This window comes from Neocloeon triangulifer, unplaced genomic scaffold (genome assembly GCF_031216515.1).
Source record: "Neocloeon triangulifer isolate White Clay Creek 2 clone unplaced genomic scaffold, ASM3121651v1 ptg000001l, whole genome shotgun sequence".
Lineage (NCBI taxonomy): Eukaryota > Metazoa > Arthropoda > Insecta > Ephemeroptera > Baetidae > Neocloeon > Neocloeon triangulifer.
In genome coordinates, this window is record NW_026775544.1 from 9,361,652 (window position 1) to 9,384,115 (window position 22,464).

The 22,464-nt window shown below is 36.7% G+C and overlaps 2 protein-coding genes across 7 annotated transcripts in view; one reads left to right on the forward strand and one right to left on the reverse strand.

Moving 5' to 3' along the window:
• Positions 1-18,053, reverse strand: part of LOC132195049 (uncharacterized) — a 151,709-nt gene extending 133,656 nt beyond the window's left edge. For 4 of the 6 annotated variants that reach the window (XM_059616786.1, XM_059616796.1, XM_059616763.1 and 1 more), the window contains exons 1-2: positions 17,837-18,053; positions 17,615-17,675 (exon numbers count right to left, since the gene is read on the reverse strand). The gene's annotated coding sequence lies outside the window, so the exon portion shown is untranslated. The other 2 variants (XM_059616778.1, XM_059616803.1) reach the window with 1 other exon arrangement.
• A 63-nt stretch (positions 18,054-18,116) lies between these two features.
• On the forward strand, positions 18,117-22,383 carry LOC132195031 (kinesin-like protein KIF18B). Its single transcript, XM_059616728.1, has 10 exons — positions 18,117-18,275; positions 19,356-19,560; positions 19,615-19,844; positions 19,927-20,096; positions 20,174-20,543; positions 20,656-20,855; positions 20,945-21,301; positions 21,355-21,546; positions 21,600-22,053; positions 22,183-22,383. The coding sequence occupies exons 2-10, from the start codon at positions 19,379-19,381 to the stop codon at positions 22,185-22,187; spliced, it is 2,160 nt and encodes a 719-aa protein (XP_059472711.1). The 5' UTR covers positions 18,117-18,275; positions 19,356-19,378; the 3' UTR covers positions 22,188-22,383.
• Positions 22,384-22,464: the final 81 nt, after the last annotated feature.

The window sequence follows — 22,464 nt, forward strand, 5'->3', positions numbered from 1 at the left end:
AGCGCGCGGCGCGATTCAAAGTAGAACATAAGAAAATTCAATCAATGTGAACAATCAGAAAAATTTATTTCAACATTATCTCAAGTGAAAAATCTCTTAATTATCTCTTAAGTGAAAAATGTAAAAACTTTAATTAAAACGTTTTTTAATGCATATTTTAGTTGCAGCTTGTATGTTATGGTCCTTATATTTTTTTTTAATATTTAAAAAACATAGTTTAGTATAAATATAAATATAGAAATAATCGATCATTTAATCTCAACGCAATTTGCAAAAAAATATTTTTTAAATTCCCACAGTGTTTCAGAGAGCCATTATCATAAATATTTTGGAACATTGATTTCAAATAATGTTTAAAATGACACAAAAGATTATTTTACGGCAAGCGAGCATTATTTTAGGGATGTGGGGCTGCGTGGTATTTAATGAACGTCTTCCATTAGGAACGTCTCTCAATGGCGCACTCACACTCGACTCAGAAATGACTTGATGTGTGGTTGTCGGCCCGTCTCTCTTCGTGGTTGGCTTGATTTATACGGCTTGAGATGAACACATAAATAAGTAATGGGAAGGATGCTATCAGGCAGACATTTTCCAAGCGCGTGCGTTTTGAGCGGCGTGCGAAATGTGTGCCGAGGGAGGATTACGTATCCGCGCCTCCGATTCTGGCAGCGGGCCGGTCGGTGTTTCCTCTCGTTATCAATCAACCTTTCCGATAGGCAATCACGCTGTCCCATCTATATTTGTTATCATTTCATCGCCGAGGATAATTGAACTCCAGTACACACATTCGAGCAGAGATAGTTATATTGGTGTGTCAGTTAGCGTTTAATGACGCAGGAGCGTCGCTATGAGGGCTCAAAATTAATGAGGCCAATGAAGCTTCTCCAGTCCGACAGACTGTATAGATTATTGATTTAATTAATTCAATTCTATTTATTTCTATTTAATTATTTATGGTCCCCTGTAGAAAATTGAAATTACTTATCAATGTTAGGTATAGCTCATTTTTTTTTAATAATTTTATTTTGGACACAAAAATTGTTGTCCTAGAAAAAATAAAGTTAGAAATATTTTGCATATTCCATTATTTTACATGGCGTTGATTCATCGTTGCGTAATGACGCTTATGGTTTTTAGCAAATTGTTTTTGCAACATTTGAAGGAAAACAGTCTCCAAAGATTCTCTAGCGGCAGTCATCACCCATGAAAGCAAAAATTGAAAAAAATATAAAACTTTCAATCTTATTAACTTTCCTTAATATTTTCCCACTTTTTTTTATAAAAATCATTGTTATTTTTCATTGTTTTTAAACATTCGTGAACCTTTTAAAGAAAATACAGTACAATTTAAATGAGAAAATTATGCCTCACCTGTGGTAAATAAATAAATATAAGAGAGACCAAGACCACTTGCTCCCCAAATTTTTAACTTTTGTAAGTATGAAAAACTGCAACTCTTTTTTCCACTCAACTCCTTTTTGACTTATGAAGTGCGTCATTTTATTAAACAAGACTGCGAGTGAAAACGGACGCTTCTGCAGTGTTTCTTTGGCCTTTCCTTGTGGGAAAAAGTTGCCGGCTCCCTACTGCGAATTCATCATTATTATGGTCCTTGAGCCGATTTCTTGCTTGTGCCTTGTAATTTTTCCCGCCTGCGAAGAATTTCTCTAGCTATATAGGGATGTATTGCAGCCAAACTTTTGCCACTTCTTTCTACTTTTTCTTCAGCAACTTTTGTAAGCTCAAAACAAAACTTAGGAACTTTTATGAGGTTCCATTAATCACACAAAGCTTTGAATTTTTTTTTTTATAAAAAAAAAATAATAATTTACAATGCAGCTTTTTGCTCATCAACAATATAGTTTAAACAAATACCATATATCTGAATATGATGATATTAATTGAATATTCAATCAAGCCACTGTAGCCCAGTGACATAGTTTTGCCAAGAGTACTAACCACCCCTGTCGGTGCTTGACGATGGTGCAGGCAACCCCAGCCTGCCCAAAAGTAATTTGCACACGGTGCTCGCTCAAAGACCTTGCCACCACCACACTGGTGCCAGTTGGGCGCATAATTAATTTAAATTCCCGGCGCATGTATGTAAGGAGGGAGAAATGCTGTTTGCAGGTACGCGGGGGCATTAATATTTGCGGTCCCATTTGAGTTATTATGCAGCAGCAGAAAGCATGTGCGTGCGCCTCGCCGGCTCAGATTAAAACTGAAAGCGGCGCTGCTGCTGCCATAATCCGCTTGGCTATACCATAGCGCCGGGGTTAAATTCAGCAGTCGTGCCTGCACCCTGTGCTGAAAAAAAAACACTGTGCCAGACAAAATAACGCCTGCCTTTTTTTTCATCAAACACCTCCACCGTTGCTATTTATACGCGCAAGTCTTGACAAGCCAAACAAAATATTCGCTCATCTTCCGGGCGATTGAGCTTAATGACGGGGCAAATTCGATGCTTAATTAAAATTTAAAGCCCTTAAGCATCGCGTCTTTGATGTTGGCCCATCAGAGTAGATCAGTCTGTTACCCCTCTCGATTTGAGTTTTGATCTTCTGCTGAAGCCTGGAATAATTTAGAGGGCACCCTCTTCCCTGTCAATAAGCCTAATAAATGGCAGCAGTCGACGGAGCGAACTTGTCAGCGTCTTTGTAACTAACTTGTGTATTCTCATTAAACATCTCCAACTCTCACTCTTCAAAGCGTGTGTACATGTTTGTTATCGAAAAACGTGCGCGTTTTTTTCCAGAGCAACAAGTTAGAAAACTATGCTCATATTACGAAGACAGCAGCCTTCGGTCTGCGGGGTGAGAGAGAGACAAAGTTTGAGGAAAGAAGAAGTCATCCGTCGTCGTGCCACTGCGAAAGTTTGCCCTTCCATCGCCGCTCCATTTCTGTGTACATATACTTCTCGCTGGGAGAACGAGACTTTTGGTATCTGGCTGTCATCTTGAAGGTGCACCGCCAAGGTTGATGATGTATTGTCACACGCGCCAGCCAGGCCTCGCCGCCGCTCTGACGCTATCCATCACCCAACTTGTGACGCTTTAATAAGCTAATTTTCTCCGTCGCTTTCTTTTTCTGGTCGGGCGTGACAAATTGTTGCAGCAGCCAAAACGTTTTAAACTAGGGTGCGGCGGCGGTGGACACTTTTTATTTTATTCGCTCACGCCCTTCTTGGCAACTCTACAATTGTTAGAAATGGCCGTTCCACTTATTGCAATTCTACTTCTATCAAGGATGTGAAAATTATTTCAGTTACCCGCTATTAAAAAGATAATTTCAATTTATATAAATCTTGTAAATTGCGTCCCAACCCGCTCGGCACGCACTTAGAAACGTGAGCTAGACGAAAATGAAATAGTGAGAGTATAAACGTAACATTTTTTGCGTCCAAGAGTTAATTATGAGTTAACGCTGGGTGAGATCATTACACTAATGAATATAAAATCTCATTCCACGTTTTAATTTATCTCTCGGCTAATGGAAGCAGAGTTCTTACTTAGTTGTAAAAACACCATTTTCTCGTCGGTCTTGGTGTAGTGAAATTTAAGTGCCCCGAGCCACAGGCAAAAAATTGCCTCCACGTAGAGTCACCGTCGCGCTCATTTGTAATGGGCCTCTTATCTGCCCCCAGATATGCAGCCGTTTCATTTTTCCTGCCCTTCCGGTTGCATACCCTCATCTCGATTGCAGTTCGTTCCTAATTAATCTCCGCCGCAAACTCGCGGCTTTGCGAAACGCTCACCTATGAAAAATATTAATTAAAAGTTGCGCCAGCGTTTTTACCATGTTTATTACAGACAGCGTTTGCAAAAACAAACAAAAAATACCGGAAAAACAATCAGCACACCTGGTAAAAAGAACCAGCGGCGTGGAATCGTGGCATATTAATCAAATTACGAGTGCGACGCGCGCGGCAACGCGGGCACACATAAATAAATCCTCCAACGTCTGGGGTCATTGGGATGATTTTACCCGTGATAAAATGTCACAACTGTCAAAACAGCGCGATTTGCGGCAGCTGCGAACAACTGCCAGTGTAAAAAAAATATTATATGTGATCTCCCTGTTGGTCAAAAGTTACAAAGGACGAAATCTGCCTATTTTTGTTTTGAATCAGACATGTCAGGAGAGCGTTCGACTTTTCGAATGTAAATCAAATTACACCGTGTGGCCGATTACCAAGGATTACAATTTTAGAAGAAAAAATTTTTATTTTCTTACTGATCAGTTATTATTATTTTTTTTTTATAAGAATAAAAATTTCTCACATTCTGTCAAGAACTAGAAATATAAACTTGATGTAAAAAATTATAATTTTCAGTATAGATAAAAAATGTAAGGTTTTTTTTGATGCAGCACAAAAGTGTAAATTTAAAATGTTTTGAGAAACAACCAGAAACTTTGCAAACCAATAAGACACAAGCAATTTTCCAGTATTTGGCAACGCGTTAAACTTGCTTGAGCATCAGCTTCAAACTTTCAACTTTCTGGGAGTTTGTAATTAATGACAAGTAAAAATTAGTTGTGGAGCCTAGAGGGTCGGGTTGACAGCAGTTCTTAAGGTAATTAGATTTTATTGACTAGCTAATTAGAACTGGAGGCGCCAGAAACTTTTGCTTTTCAATTATCTCTTGTAAGGGTCGTCAATTCAGCGAATTTCAATGCGAAACTTGCCGAAATCACACAATCCAGCGCAGCAGCTCTCTCTCTTTGAAGCGACGGCAAAGTTTCTATTTTTTGGGTTCAATGTAAACGATAGCAATTTGATTAAACACCGTCGAGATCAATTTCCTCTTTGCTCTTGGAGCCTGCCAGCGCTGAGCTGAATCATTTACGAGATCACTCACCAAATGCCCCGAAACCAAACAATTTCCCGCTTTGAGCCGAGAGGAGGAAATGGACGAGCGAAATGAAAACTCGTTTAATCCAAGGGTGGAAAAATTCCTCTATTCTTGTTTAGCTTGAGCAATAATTTATATATCTCACTCCAAGAAGGCTTTCTTTGGAAAATGTCCCAAGGAAATTTTCCTTCAGACTCTGCTGCTGCGGATGAAAAAAAGTGCATAAAGAAAGATAGCAAGAATTCTGATGGTTATGGGAGCACCCCTTTCTTATACAGACACAACGGATACACATTCTTTTAGTATACATGTATGCACAAGACGCTGTATACGGAACGAATAAACTGTATGTGTGCACAAAGCCCGAGAGAAAATATTGACATGCAAACAAAAGCATTCTTCTTTATTATGCTGTACGTCTAAAAGGAGCAGCTACCGTTCGAATGAGCAAGGCTGCAAAAAAATTTGGCAATGCCCAACCGACTGAAATGAAGAGTGAATTCGCGGTTTGCGTGCTCCTCCGTGGCGGCCGGAAATCAATATTCAATTGGATAAAGCTGGGGTCCGGCTGCAGGCAGAGCTGGCCGTGGACTTTTGCATGCGGCAACTTTTAATTAAAACTCGAAATAATACGGCCAGAGCATTGCGCGCGAGAGCGTTTTTCATCTTTCTCCTCTCAGCAGCAGCAGCCAACGGCGTTATTATTTATGGCCACACACAACCCGACTGATTTTCATTATTCGCCGGCGTAATTAATGGCTGTTAAACGTGTAAGCTGCTTAGTTTTAATAATTGGAATAAAACATTGTGAATGAATGTGTAAGAAGCTTAAGGCAATAAAATCCCGTGCCCACGTCTCGTGAGCAGCGCACATGAAAAATTTCGGTTTGGAAGAATCATTAGTTAAAGCCGCACTTCTCTTGGGGTTTAACGCAAAAAGCGTATTTGTGAAATGTGGAAAAATTGGGCGAGAGAGGAATTTTTTAAATGGCAAAAAGATATTAAAATTCAAAATGAAAACTTTTACATATTTTTTTTCATAATCAAGTTTTATTTATCTATTGGAAGGATATAGCCAATTCCCATCTGCAGAAGAAATAATTTATTTTTGAAAGCTCAAGGAGGCTCATGATAATAACATCTGCCGCTGCCAGACAAAAGATACGAAAAAAAGTAGTTTTAGGGGTTTTTTAGTCTGCAACTTTATAATAAAGACGAAGGAGGAAGGAACAGGTTCGAAAGAAGTGCTTGCAAAAGAAAGCCCGGTGGCAAACTTTGCGCGTTTTTTTTCTCGGAAAAAGGAGATCCAGCAGGCACTCCTAACTCTTTTGTCTTGGCGATGAATTCAATTGGGCATTCACAATGGAGCGAATAATTCATCTTTCCATGCCAGCCTGTGTCAATTACTGTATATCAGATTAAAAAAATAATGATCTCTTAAATTTTTTTAGAATTGAAAACCTCAGATTCAATATTTCAAGCAGAGCGTCAGCTTTAAGGGAATAAAATCACTTCCGCACCGAGTGTATTTTTCCGCAATACGTGAAGTGGAACTTTCCAAACGGCATTTTCTGGGTGCACTCACTCCCAGGAGCGGCGAGTTTCCGGTTGATTTCTTGCGAAGCACTCTATCTCAGGCTGCGAGTTGCAGCTAGTGAAAAATGGCAGCTGCGCCATTGTTTTGAGCACAATGACATATTTACGACACAGACCATTGGGGCAGAAATGATTGTGAAAATGTTTTATAGCACCTGTGATGCCATTACCAGAGAGGGAGCAGCTAAGTGACGACGACGTGACTTTTTGCACTTGACTCTGCTCCATTCAGAGAAGCGCATTAAACAGTTGGATAAAATTACGCAAGTACCCACAAAGCGAGATGAGTTGATCTGCTGGGGTGATTGCGGCTTTATGACATCTGGATCAGACAATTAATTTATTCGTTTCAAAAAATTTATCGTGATTAGAACGGCATGATAATTCTATTATAAGATTTTCCAAGTCTGTTGTCCAGAGGATAACAAAGGAATAGAAATTAGGTAGAGAAAAAAAGTAAAAGATTTGTGGCAGCCGTGTCTCTTTAGATGTTGGGCGTTAGACCTCTGCTGGCTATAATATCATTTCTGCTCATTATTCTAAAAAAAATTGATGACTTGAATAAATAGTAAAAAAATAACACTAAAATATTTTGAAAACTATCTTTGGTTTATTAAAGCCTCCTATTTCAATTTGAAATTCATTGTTGTTAAATATAATAAATTAATACTTCAATGTCTTTCTGCTATTGCACATAAAATCACATTTTTACATTTAGAAAATGAAAAAAACCTTTTTGATGCCACTATTATCACAATACCGCTTTTATTTTTATATTATAAAAACCGTGTGTAGCTCTAAATTTTATATGTAATCTATTTGAAACTGAATTTGAATTTTCGGCGCATCAACGTTGATGTGTCAGATGCCAAATTTCAATCTTCATAAATTAACTATTAAGTAAGCAGCCGTGTTTTTGGGGCCCCCGGATGAATATGAATATTATATTTACTCATGCGAAACAGCAGCTAATTCCGCAAAGAGTCTCTTTCCAAAACCTTTGCCTTCGGTCCCCGCAGACGCAAGTGAAATTGCTTTCATCGCTCGCTCCTGCTGGGAATCACACGCAGTATTATAATATTTGTCAAGCGCTGTTAATTTACCGCGCTTGTACAACTGAAACCGACTGAGAGATGTAATGTAAACAACAACAACAACATCCGAGCATTATTCGCCACCCTGAGGAATAGCATCTGAAATGTAAATTGACAAGCAGATTTCTCAAAAGGGTGGTGGCGTCGTATGTGCAACCACTCTATGTGGCAAAAAGCGGAATAGACCAAGGTTTCGATTCGTAAGATGAATTTCCAGCAGTTTGACTTTGACACAAACATACATAATGGAATCTAATTTTAGATTTACTAGACAAATTGAAAATCAGGAAGCTCCATATTCACTTGCTGGTTGAATATCTTCGACTTGAATGAGCTCAGTTTTCACTGTATGGAAGTGAATCTTAGCTAATAATTGTTTAAACATGATTCCTAATAAGCCGTGTGCGCGAGAACTCTGATTAATTGCAGGGAAATATTTTTGTTTTACTTTGATTAACAAGATATTTGTTTCAAATAAAAAGAATATGATTATAATTTTCACCAGCAACTCTGTTTGAATAACAAATTGGTTTGGCTAATGGTAACAAGAATCTTTTGGATTGAAGCCTAAACAGAATTATAAGCAATTGTTGCTACTTCACGACATAAGTAATAGTTAAATACAACAAATAATTGACAAGTTAGTCTCTAGCCCATTTCAAAGTTCTGATCCGATCAAGAGAAACTAAGCTCTCAGGCCAAAATGGAAGCCGGCTCAACTTTCATATCGTCGTTTTGCTGGGCAAAAGGGTTGCTTGATGAGGGGGCGGAAGAATGAACTCTGCCGCTGATGCTAATCACTAAGCTGCGTCGTGACAAAATGAACCGCAGTGCGCTCACTTGGAAAATGTTTTAACAAAACAACACTAAAAGAATTGCCCCTGAGCACATATTATTTTTTGCAAAGCTGTTATCTACGCACGTGTGAATTAAAGGTTTGTGACTGGTGTGCGAAGGACGACAGTGCCTTTTTATGGCGCGCTTAATCCGCCGCAGGGTGAGTTTTTTTTAAAGGGCAAATCTTGGCCACTAATAAAATTAGTGCGGAGTGAGCAACGCTCTGTGTGAATCTTTGTTGAGAATGTCAAATCGTTTGACGTGCAAAATAAATTAACCTTACGTTAAAAAGCACATTTAACTTTTCATTTTAATTAAAATCGATTAAAATTATTATGTCAGCATTCTCATAAAGAGGATAATGAGCTTCTTCCCTCATTGAAAAAGTGGTTAATTTTTCATTAAAATTAAAAGCTTTAAAATCAACAAATTTCAAAACAACCGATTTTAATGGAGCAAAAGTTCGCTTCAGGACAATGTCTACTTGAGTGCCCAGCACTTCTTCTCTCAAATTGACACAAATAACTTTCATTTCATTCAGAAAAATTCAAATGATTTAAAGCGCCTTTATATAAATTATGCTAATTCCATCCCCGCTCGAGTTTTTTATATTCACATGTGGTGCATTACCAAACGACATTATATTAAATAAATCATTTTGTATTTTCAAAAGAGAGAAGTTGCTGTGCTGCAGAGTTGAATTAGAAAATTCGATTAAAAGATATGCATAATACATAGCGCAGATCAATGAAAGATTTTGCATTGCACCCATTTCATTTTGCAGTTGCAGAAGAGAAGTAGATTTAAATTCAATATCAGTAAATACTGTATTGCATCGGGTATAATACCAGGAGTGCAAGGTGACCTATTTTTCAGAGTATATAGGCATTTCTTGAAGAACATATTTATATAGAAAATATATATATATATATATATATATATATATATATATATATATATTTTTTTTAATTTATTCAATCCTATAGATGATTTCTGTCTTGGCTGCTTGGATATATTTAAGAATTCTAATACAATATTGAGAACGTTGAGAACAATTCTGAGTGAAGATGCTGCACACAAACGACATCTTCGTATTTCGATAAAAACAAAAAGAATTATTTATCGCGTTGCTTCCTATTTCCACAACTTTGCAATTTTGTAGTGCAACTTTGTTCAAATTTTGTTGTGTGCGGCCTGAAAGCTGCGCTGCAGGCCCGAAATCCATCTAGCGTCAATTTGTAACAGTCTCTAGAGCCCGACAGAGGTTTAATGGCATGGCGGCTCACGGCAGTATGGGCTTATTGGAAAGTTTCTTTTTATTTCAAGAGGCAGGCTCAATAAAATGGGAACAGCGGCAGTCTGAGTAAATTACACGTGGCGCAACCTGCCGCACTTAAAAAGTTGCACACGGGACATAAAAATGACGACGCAAGTGCAGCTATGGCTAATTCCAGCCAGGGGATAATGTGGCTTTATCACCCTGGGGATAGGATGCTGATACAAGACGTCTATCTTCAAGATGTAGCGTACTTGCTGATTCTGCAAATTCGATTCTCAATAATTTCGTTTTACAAATTATAGCCATATGAAAATGATGAGTTGATTTTGGATTTTTTTTTCAAGTTAAATTATTACCATATATACTTTTAATAGAAAAGAATAAATATGAAATATATCATATAAAATAAAAACATTATTTATGGAATGTAAAATTTATTTGCAAATTGGTGCAGTATGTTTGACTAAAAATGTGCCGCAGCCCAAAAAACTCCTATGATCAGCAATAAACGGTCTGCAATTTCAATAAGTATCCATTATCGGTGTCCCCAAGAGTATTCTGCACCAACAAGATATTGCATTTATCAAATGACACCGGCCCCATAAATCGTGAGGAAGGAGCGATTACGTCGTCAGCAGCACCAAGTTGTGTGTGATTAATGCATGCATAATGCACCGAGCAAACCGCAGCTGCAGCTTGCACGGCGCACACAAATCCACCAGAGAGCACATCAATTCTCTTCAGTGCGCTACAAGCAAAAGTTATCGAGCCCACTGCGACAAAGCGTGATACTTTTGGGCCATAATTGAGCTGTCGTGTTGTTATGCCACTACTTGAGAGTCTCGAGATGGCCAACGCTCTTCGCATTCTCCTTTGGGCATTCGGGCGAATTCCCAATACGAAATGCACGTAATGCCACAAATAATGTGCATTTTTCAAATTGAGAACTACCTGCTTCATCTAGATTATTAGTTCCTTCAGTGTCAAAGCATAAAATTTTATTTGATAACCTTCCAGTAGCAGTTTACAATAATATAATTAAAAGAAAACTCGTAAAATAGCTAAAAATTAATGAAAAAGTATTTATAATTTTTCTAAAGTAAATTTTCAGTATACATCAATTGAAATCAATGAAACAAATTAAATATTTTTTATAAAATGAATTTAATAGATTTATTAAGCAAATTTACATGTTTAACTTTTACTTATTCTATTACAGTATTTAAGAAAAAAGGAAAAAATAGAAATTTTAGTCAATTAATTTTTAGTCACTTCTAAATCCCATTGAAAATTATTTTTCATTTAGCATAATTCTCGGCAGTAAATTAATTAATCCTAATAAAATCAATTTTTATTTGTAAGTAGGAAACTTCGTTTTTTTTTATTCTTCCTGATTTCAGATCAAAACATACGTAAATGAAGTAGACAATTAAATTTATTTCAAATTATGAAAGTAAACTATTTGAAAATGATTCTCCGCCATGTAATGGAATAAAAATATTGTTTTGAAAAACAAATTTGGCCCTGGTACCCAATTAGAATATCAGCAGCCATTGTGAAGCCTCTAGGGATGCTGAACGTTCTTCAAAGAGAACGCACGCAATCTCCAAAACCAGTTGATTCAAAGCGGCGATCATGTTCCATAAATTTACAACGAGGGCTTTGACGTTGTAATAATGTAACTCGCAGCCGAACAACGCACACTGCTGGCTGCTACATGTAATGATCCCAGCGCTGATTTATGCTCACACATACTCTCTCTGTGCCCGATGGATAAAAGCGAGCTAGGGGTGTATCGCGTTGCAAAATCTCCAAGGCCATAACAAGCAGAAAAATTAAAAGTTACGGCCGCAATCATAAAGCAGACATAAATGGCGACTTTATCAGATTATTGGCGTTTAAACTGTGCCAGAAAGTGCTGTGTGTGGGTTACTTTACGAGCAACTCGTTTTATTTTCGCCATTGCACTTGCCACGTGTTTGCAAAAAGCGCCGCCGTGTTGGCAGCCGCCCATTAAATCTCTTCCTCCGACGCCACCGACATTGCACCTCTTCCTTCTTTTTTCAACGCCACGTCATTTCGCTCGCAATTAATTACCCCAATTAATTTAATTAACTTGTCGTAATTAATGACCGGCTGCATTGCACGCCCACGGCCTATTACGTGCAGCGCAGGTTCCACTGCACGTATACTCCAAATCTCATTACGTCTACTGTGATCCATTTTGATTCATCGGCTGCTCGCGATTTATTGAGATAATTATTGGCGGCGGTGCTGGATTTAAAGCCCATCTTTCTATCCCGGCTCAAAATCAATTTTTGATTGTTAATGCAGTACAATGCTGATGAATAGTTTTGCATATTACACACTGACACTAATTGATGAATGACAATGATTTGATTCCATTAGTATGCACCACCTGAGGCTCTAAAATCTAAATTCCATTTTTTTGTTATTCATCCACAAATTTATGTTAGTTAAGAGAGAAAAAATGTAAATAATAATTAATATTTTTAATTTTTAACTTAATATAATATTTTAGAATAAAATTAAAAGCAAATTGATTGTTCATTTATTTACTTTTCTTTTTATTGATATTAAATTTTTTTCTTTTTGTAAATAAGTATTTGCTTTTATTTTGCTTATTTTTGTACTTTTTAAAAATCATTATAATCATATTATTAAATATTGAGTCATGCCGAAGGTAATCTCATAATCGTTTAATAGTAATAAAGTAGTAGTTTTACTTGTTTTTACCTATTTTTACTAATTTAAAATTAATTCATCTATAAAAAATAAGAAAAATGAATCGAGTTAAGTTTAGAGACTAATAAAATTGATAAGAAAATTTACATAAATTTCTTAAATATAATTAAAAAGATTTGTGGAATACAGTTAGCATATTACATAATTTATTTAAACAATCATTTTGTCAAATCTGCCAAGGTCAGTGTTTAATGTTTGATTTAAACTTCCACTGATTTCTACTCATTTAATTGATCAAAGCAATCCACATAAATAATAACACAATATCCACTGCTAGACGCCGTTTAAGTTCTCTATGTTAATATTGCTGGTGTATGCATGACTTTTTTGTCAATTTAGATTTGTGGATTTGCAAATTAGCAGTTCAGCAATTTTAGCATCGAGTTCATACACATTAAATAAAGTGAATGTAGCAGCTGTTACCAGCGAAGTACGGTTTCATAAAACAATCCCTATCTCTATAATAAAAGCACATCCAGGTGCACTTCATCATCACGCCCTTCATATGGATCAATTTTAACAAATGATGCTGCTTGAATAACCAGGAATATAAACAACAGCAAATGCGCACTAATATTCATTATTATGTAAAAAGAGCTCGTTCGCTCTCGCGTGTGTGCTTTATTGCACAGACAGCCTCGCCTCTATGATAAATTCATAATTGTTCGCTGCACCAGTTCTGTAATGCACCGGCACTCAACAAGATGCAGACCTAGAGGCCAGAATAAATACCATAGAAAAGCATCGTTATTTTGTTGCGGTAAAATAAATTTTAATTTTAGAGATGCTTTTAATTAATTTATTTTTTAATCGTTATCTATTATTTTAAATCGATTCTCCACACGTATAAAAAAAATTGCTAAACAATTTTAAGAGTAAAAAAAATTCTGAATAAAGCTTTTTTATTTGCTAAAATTTTAAACTATGTGCTTCGATTAAATTTACTTTGAGGTCAAAATTAAACTATTAACGTGTCAAGTTATTCTCCGCAGAGCACTGAGAAATTAATCTAGCATTATCTTTACACTCCTATGAAGATTTACACTTACGAGTTCAAATAACAAACGTGCTTTGCCAGATTAACCCACTTCCAGCAGCACACTAGAGAGGAGTCCATTAAGAGAGTGCAATAATTTGCAGGTGCATTCCGCCGGCGGCTACGCGTTCACAACTGCGAGGCACTAAAGGCATGGACGTCACCGGAGTCCCTGTGGATAAAACTACCCCTTTGGTCGCCGATGTAGTGCGGGTTGCATAGACAGTAATACACTGCCTGGACAATATTATGCATGTGCGCCAGGTTGCAAGATTATTAACACCGAGTGTGTGTGTCATATAATAATTGGAGAGTATTACGTGGCAAGGGCCGCAAGTGCACGCATCACTTGAGAGTTCACTGCTGCATTATTCAATGTGATAAGCGCAAGGGTTGGGTATTACTCTCTTTGGGTTTGGGGTGGCTTGCTTGTTGCGTGAGTAATTTGCTGTACGCTTCAGCTGTTGTGTTTGGAATAATGATAACATGAGAGGGCGGTGAGCATCACTTGTATTTATATAATTTTATAATAAATTACTAAATTCTTAATTAAATTTATTGCACAATAGTAAGATTTTTTTAGCAATTTTAACACAATTACAGATTTTTTTTCTTTTGTGACAGTTGTTTCATCTTTTTTTTTTAAAGTAGCCGCATTACAAATGGCAAATTACAAATTTTTAGAATGAATTTTCAGCAAACTGAAAATACAATTAAACGTTAGAAACTGTTTATTTTTTTAATTTATAACTCATTAGAATTTTCTATTAGACCTAATTGCAAAGGTTTAAATTTACAAGCTATAAAATCATTTTTTAACATACCCCCAATATCTGAAGTGTGAAAGTGTTTGAAATCACAAAAATTATAACAATTTTCACGTAGTTTTCTTTTCAGCGCATGGTGCAAGAGAGAACAAATAGAACGTGATAAATGAAACGTACAATAAACGAAGCAGAAGTATAATCCAAATGTTTTGATATTATGGACTAGCACCGTGCTGTAAAAAGCATTAAAAGCCCAAGAGCTTAAAGGCATTAAGTTTTCCAGCTGTGTGCATATATTATACGTATCGAGTTACTAAGTCGTATTATATTGCACCGAGTCAGTCAATAATCATGCACGAGGAATATAATAACGATCGAGTCATACAGCACCGATAGCTGCTGCAGCTAGAAGAAAACGCGTGCATCAAATGCAGCAATGTTATTTTATGCTTTCATTCAATTGCGCTTTTCACTTAACATGTACATGAGCATTGAACGGCAGAGTTCAAGCTTAAATTTCCTCTCCGCTCTGGCTTGGGTATGAATTTCAAAGCGCCTTGTTAAGCTCTTTGTGAACTACACGAGCAGAGAACTCTAGAATTATTTCACTATAAATGATTATTGAATTGATATTCTCAATTTTCAGAAATAATATATAAGTTTTTGAGAATCGATTAAAATGGTAGAACCAAACAAAGATTAACTGCCAAAATTAGAGCAATGAGAGCAGAGCACTCGGTATCTCTTAAATAAAATGTAACGAGACAAAGCCTGAAGGATAACATCCAAGCTTAAAACACAAAATCCTCTCATGATGGCAGCAGCGTTAGGACGATTTTAAAACTCATGGTAAAAAAGCAACGGTTGCTCTTGTGAAATTGAGCGCACGTTATACACGCGAGGTCAGAATATCTCACTTTGTTTTAAATTGGACCAAAATAATGGGGGAAATCTTTTTTGCTCAAAGGGTGGGCACAAAGAGGCAACGCACTCTGTATTTTGCGCCGCATGAAAGAAAAGCCTGGCGTGTTGTTTCAACTATCGATTGTTAATTAAATATTGGCAGTCTGTCCTTTCCGGTTTTCCGGAGAGAGAAAGAGAATCGACTCGTTCGGACCTGCCAGACTAAAAGCAAACCCCTTTTTTGCCAGCACACCTGCCAGACTATAAAATGAAGATGCCTTTCAAATCCCGCATTAAGAACTTTTAACTACACCTTCCTTTTGAGCACCGCAGCAGATTGGATTTGCATTGATTTCCATAATTTTAACGCAAAAATATTGCAAGATTTTCCTATTATTGGGTTGAACTTGTAACAAATTTACAGCGAATAAAATAAATTAATCATGAAATATTTCTGATTGTGTTCTTCTATTTATACAATATCGTATATAATATAGAAAATATGTTTAAACATTTTTATAAATTTTTATCGAAAACTGTTTTGTCATGATTGATTGCAAAAATTTTCAGAAAAACTTCTTTCAATTAAATGTTTGACGATTTTTAAAATCCACCTATATATATGCTAGAAAGATCCAAAATGCTAAAAATAATTGAAAATTTATTAAAAAAAACATTAATTTTAACCTTTTCGCTTTTCTTTTGTTTCATTTTTAGCAGTCGAAGAGATAAGTATGTCTGCTTGAACTGCATACAAATGGGTGTGCTGTGCGTCACATTATACCCTCGCGTGTCTACAACCAATCTCAATATTCCACAAGCGTGATTCCTTTTCCTTTGACAGGACGCTTTAACACCTCTTGCACCACCTTACTTGACAGCAAACCAGTTATTGACTCCATATAAAGCCAACCGACAGGCTCAAGAGCGACGGAAAACACGGTGCAAAATCTGCCCGCCGTTCTGCCGCGCTGGATCGAGTCATCCAATTTCGCTTTAACTGGGTGTAGAGAGCACAGCTCCCAACCTTGGCTGGCCAAATATTTGCTGTGCAAGCGCCCCCAAGAAACACATAATATCAGCTAGTGCACCCTTTTAATGTGCCTCATCTCTGGAGGCAGAATAGGCTTCACTACCAATAATTTATCTAAGCTATAATTATTCTTGTAAGACGAAATGATAATATCTCAGCTCCTATGAGACAAAATTAATATATTTTTTTTTCATGTACAAAAATGGTAATTGAAACTGAATTCAAAATTATTAAATATAATTAAAAAAAAATTAGCAACTAACTTCTATTAAATTAATTAATCCATTAATTTTCATTTTGCGTTAGAAAAACATTTTTTTAATTCAATTCTAACTAAGTACATATAATTTGTTTTTAACAAAAAATGTCCCCTAAAAATAAATACATTAATAGAATAAAAATATGTTTACAACATGTTGTAAACATATTTTTATTCTGCGAATAAGTAAATGAATTGGCAAACACTGAAGTGGTTTGTGTTATTTGGATGCTGCAAGGGGGCGATAAACAGTGTCGTCTTTCTCCTGGTCGACTTCGAAAAATATGTTTCCGTTGGTCAGGGTCGATGATCATGTAAAATTCAACAGCATCACGAGAGAGCAGCACAGAAAATGTGTTCCGAAGGGCAGGAGGGCCACGTTTCGGAAAGTCCTTCTACGTTTGCTTTTCAGTTAGGCAATGTATTTCTGCGAGAAACTAGAGCTCTGATAGACAAATGCATATTTTTCCATTTTTACTTCTCGCTTTTTGTTCCAACAGAGAGACCGCCGCGGCTTCTCTCTGGCCAGCTGGCTTTTCCACAGAGACTTTCCCTGCTCCGCTTTTCGCAGACTTGTGTATGTCTCCAAGTAAGTAAGGCGATTTTGGTCCTCTCGGGGCGTATCATTGGAATAAAAAAGCCACTTGCACTCTCCGGAGAGGAAATTAGACCCAAACTTTCCTATCCCGAGTTGCTTTCGTTCGAGAGACAAACTATTGTTTGCTGTTGTTTTGCGTGTTTTTAGGTCGGTGGAATCGCAGCTAAGTCAGCTTGAATGTTCTCATCCGTTTACGGATTTAGTGCGGATCCGTCTGTTAACCACAGGAGCTTATCGATCATGTATTAAAGCTTGTTAGATTTTTCAAAAGAATTTCACCTTCAAGGGTTTATTTGGTGAATTTTCTTTTAAAGCTGGCATATCATATCCTTTTTTGTCTCATCAATTTTTTAAATTTTCAATTATGAATTGAAAAGCCCAATGAGGAAAAACCGGAAATTAAATTTTTTTTAAATTTGGGCTTAAAAAATTTTTAAAATATAAATAACTAGCAACAAAGAGATTTTTCACCTTCCATCCACCGTGAATGGTGAATTACGAGAGTTTTTAAACATACACACTGCCATTTTTCGTCAATATATTCGATCATAAAAAATATAAGTATTTAAAATTATATTTTGTGACTGTACCTTTCTGATGTGGTGAGCCTCTGAGTCTGAGGACGCAACGATCAGCAACAAAGGAAGGAACCTGTGGAATCCAAATAGATTTAAAAATAGGAAAAAGCATCAAAACTCTGGGTTGATTAAATTTCTTGAATCGATCACCTCAATAGACCACAAGAAACAGGATCGTTAATTGATTAAAACCAGATTAAAGCTATGTATTTCTTGCATAAAACAATTTCTCACCAATGTTTTGATGATCGAAAAGGTAGAACCGAAACAAAAACCACGACATGCGTAGCGTGATGATCCACTAACACCGCCCTCACTGCCCTCAGGCCTCATTCTAACCCAATAAACAATTCTTTAAACTAAAACTGTGGCAACTGGCAACAGTGCACAAGCTGCTCGCACAGGAATGTCGGGAATGAGACGAATGTGAATGAGAAGAGAGAAAGAGAAATACCATGTCGGCCCAGGGAGAACTGACGTGAGAAGGAAGGGAGGAGTGTCGGGGTGGAGACTGGAGAGTGCATCACTTGAGTATAAATTATAAAACACAAAACCAGTTGACCAGTTGTGGTTGTAATAGGAGTCTAGGAGACGTCGGCGTTGTCAACTTGTCGCAGCTTGCACTTCGCACCCGCAACAGTCGCACTCGTAACTCATACGAAGGCTCACCAAGGTCAGTATCATAGGTCATTTCATTTTAATGAAATTCTAAAATATAATTACAATTATACCATTGGTTGATTGGTTCATTATCGGTGTGTCGCGTGCGTCTCACTTTGGACATCTAAATTCTATAATTAGCTAAATGACTTTAATTGTTATGGTTTAGTGAGTTTGTAAATTGTTTTACATATTAAATATATCAATTTGATCACTTTTTCTTCTTTTATTTTTATTAACAAAAGATTATAAGAGTTTCAAAAGAAAATATATGTATCTCTCTAAAATCCTTTTTTAAAGCTATAAATCTTTAATTAAATTCACATCGCATTAATTTATTGTTGGAATTTATGGCCATCGTTGAAAAAATCAGTCTGAAAGATAAGGATGGCAGATTAATTGTTTCTAATTTTTATGCACCCCAAAATCTCCCCCGAGTGATCCAATATCCAAATTGAACCAGCGCTCTGGTGAGCCGCCGTTGGCACCACATGGCCCTCTTATCAGTTAATATGATATCGAATGCAGAAATTTATAGGGGCGCCGCCCGTGAATATGGGGAGCAATAAATCATAGAAAGCGTCATTGCCAGCTTCTCCCTATAGCGGCAGCCAATTCACTCTTCGAACGCATTATGCGAAAGGTTTTCCAATTTACCCCAGCCGCGTTTCAAGCAGGAATTAGTTTATGCACACGAGTTTATATGGAATAGAATTTATTTGGCTGGCCAACGCAAATTCCTATGGATCCATAAGACAAAGACGAATTCGTCTGTGGCAATCTTGGCATTTGTATTTTTTTTTTTTAAATTCTGTGACACTATACATTATTCACATTCTAAAATAATTTTCACAATTTATTTTTATTTTATTTTTTGTTTTAAATAAATATGGTTAATGCGTTCAATTAATTTATTTTAAAATCAAAATATTTTTCTTAAAATTTTCCAACAATATGGCACGTAAATTTTAGTGTAAAAATCTAAAATCCATTGTTGTAACCTCTGATTATTGTTTTTAAGAATCTTTATCAATACTGGGCATTTTTATTCTTAGCAAAACTTCATTTTAATCTCAAATTCTGTCTCAATTAGGTGGCCTGATTGCAAGTGACAAAATGTTTGCACGGAGGAAGTGCCCATGCCCAGCACGCAGACGAAGCATCATGACATCAAGGGCATCAAGGCTCCATCGCTCGAACGCCTCAACTTCCACAAATAGCTCAACTGGAATCTGTGCTCCTGTCAAGGTCGTTCTTCGAGTGCGACCTCTGCTCGAGCGAGAGATGAACACAGCAGGGTATTTTTAATATTTTTATTTTTATTTTTTAATTTTGAATTCAAAATTTTTCAGAGAACTCTGCATTCAAGTTGTAGATGAAAGGAAGCTTATATTTGATCCAGTTCCAGCTTTTGAAGACCCAGATTCATTACAAAGGCCCATTGGGGACAACGCCAAGGTCAAGAAAAACATGGAATTCTCCTTTGAAAACATATTTGGCCCTATTTGCAGTAATATAGATGTGTACAATTCTGCAATTAAGGATATTGTTTCCAATGTGATTGATGGATTCAACTGTTCTGGTAATGGAAATACAAATAAGAAATAATTTTCATAATATAATAAAAATTGTGTGTTTAAAACCAATTTTATTAAAAATTCCAGTGTTCGCATATGGTTCAACTGGCTCTGGAAAGACGTTCACCATGCTTGGCAAACAAGATGAACCAGGCATAACCTTCCAGCTCATGTCTGATCTCTACAAAGCTCTTGACAGTACTGAAAACTTGGAATTTGTCATCAATGGCTCTTACTTAGAAATTTACAATGAAAATGTATTTAAAAAATCTAGCAATATTTTGTGTTAAGTATTGCATGTAATTTTTTCTACACAATTTTATTTTTATTTTAGGTCAGAGATCTCCTGAATCAGAAATCGAAAGATCTATGCCTCAGAGAAGACGGGAGAGAAATAGTTGTTTCAGGCTTGTCTTGGTTCAGACCTGAAAATGCTGAGCAGCTGATGGAAAAATTACGCCTCGGAAATTCTCGTCGAACGCAACATCCGACTGACGCCAATGCTGAGTCGTCACGGTCCCATGCTGTTTTCCAAGTCAGACTGAAACTGATCAGGAAAAATGAGGAGGGAGAGGTCACCAGCAAAACTTTTGTCAAACTCAACATGATTGACCTTGCGGGTTCCGAGAGAGCAGCCGCCAACAACAACAGCTCTTTGCGTTTGCTGGAAGGAGCCAAAATCAACAAATCTCTTCTTGCTCTTGGTAAATAATTTGTCACACCATCAGCATTATTGCTAGTTTTTATCAAAGAAAATTACACTTAACACCTGTATAGAATTTATGAAATTTATGTATATGACCATTTTATTTGCAGGCAAGTGTATCAGTGCTCTTGCATTTGGTCGGCGCCACATTCCGTACAGAGATTCAAAGCTCACCAGACTTTTGAAAGGAACTTTAGGTGGCAACTGCAAAACTGTTATGATTGCAAATGTTTCACCATCAACTCTCTCGTATGAAGACACCTATAACACTCTCAAATACGCCACCCGTGCCAAGACAATCATAAATCAGGTATTTTTTTTGCTTTCCAGCAGTGTTTTTTAAAAAATATATGGAGCTAATTTTAAAATTTATATTAAATCCTCTTTTGAAAATTAAAGGTATCCAAGAGCATCGGAAATTTGCCATCCGTAGCTATCAGAAAACTGAACAGTGACTTGGACGAAGCCAAAAAAGAAATTGCCTCCCTGACTGCCGAGAACCTAAATCTGCGTGAGAAGATTTCAGCCCTGGAATCAAAATCTGATGGAATTAGCCTTGTGTGTCTACAGAAGACCGCAAGAAAGCTTTCTCTTCTTGTGGCAGCTAAACAAGAGGAGGCAAAATCAATTGACATGAAAAAGAACATTGAACTTCATCTACAAGAAATGCAAGACAGATTTGACGACAAGAAGATGAAGCTGGATAGGCTCAAAATTATTGCACCACATTTGATTGAGCCAGAAGGACTCCAAAAGGTACCAAATGAATTAGTTGATTTAATTTTTCAAATTAAAAGTTGATAATTCAGGCAGAGGAACAGCGAGCACTCAAATGTTCTTCCCTGACTAAGGAGTTGGAAACGGCGTGTCGCGAGCTCGAAGTGAAAAGAGGTTTTGCACATCGCTTAGAGAAAGAGTTGGAGCAGTGGCTGAAATCATTATGTAAGCCATACCAACAGATATTTGAAACCTTCCACCGGCTCCTGGAGTATGAGGCTCAGGCAAGAACTTATTTCTATTAAATTTTATAAAATTATTATTTTTTTTTCAATAGCCGGACCTCGTTGATTGCACGGTGGAAAAGAACCACTATCACCGCACAATGGAAAGAATAGCTGCAGAGAAACTTCAGCTGCACAACTTTCTGAAAATGGCCTACCTGCAAAGTCAAAATAAATCCAGCCTGGAAATTCAAGAACTGATTAACCACAATGATGTTAGTCAGTTGCTTGCTGATGATCAGAAGGAATGGGATGCAATTAAGGGATTGATGAGTCACCAAGAGGGAGCAAACGCCTTACCTTCTGAAGCATTCCTTGTGAAAAACACACCATCAACCAGAACAAGAGGAACCCAAAGGAATGAGGGAAATCATACTCCTGTCAAGTTCTCTTTTGATGAAGGTGATCCTCTGCTGTTTTCCCCAGCCCCATTTTCACTGAAGAACACGCCATCACGCCAACCGAAGATTTTCACCTTAGATAATTGCACTCCTCCTGCAAACTCGGGTATATTTTTTTTATTCTTTAGTTTTCTGGTTTTAATTTTATCTGTCGGTTTGTCCGGTTCTAAACTATCTTAGTTAGTATGCCTTTATTATTTAAGTGATGGAGCTCATATCTTACTCTTTTTTCCAGAGTAATATAATATGAAGTTTGGCAACAAATTTTGGAAAGTAACAACTTTTACCTGAGAGGAACAAAAATTTGATGTAAGGAACACCACATAGATATACTAATTTATTACACCAAAAAATAAGAATTTTGTCTCCAAGAGGGAATTATTTACACAGAATGAAAATAAACCATGTAGAGAAATTCAAGATTTAAATATATTGTGTACTATTTTTATAGCAAACAAAACATTTTAAAATCAAGTAATAAAAATTCATGACAAAAACATATTATAAAATTCCCATG

What these genes read in the sequence shown, in the direction of transcription:
- LOC132195031 (XM_059616728.1), top strand. Translation starts at nt 19,379, where the DNA reads ATGTTTGCACGGAGGAAGTGCCCATGCCCAGCACGCAGACGAAGCATC. An exon ending in TAGAAATTTACAATGAAAAT is followed by an intron (nt 20,097 to 20,173) that starts GTATTTAAAAAA and finishes TTTTTATTTTAG; the next exon opens with GTCAGAGATCTCCTGAATCA. An exon ending in TCCTGGAGTATGAGGCTCAG is followed by an intron (nt 21,547 to 21,599) that starts GCAAGAACTTAT and finishes TTTTTTCAATAG; the next exon opens with CCGGACCTCGTTGATTGCAC.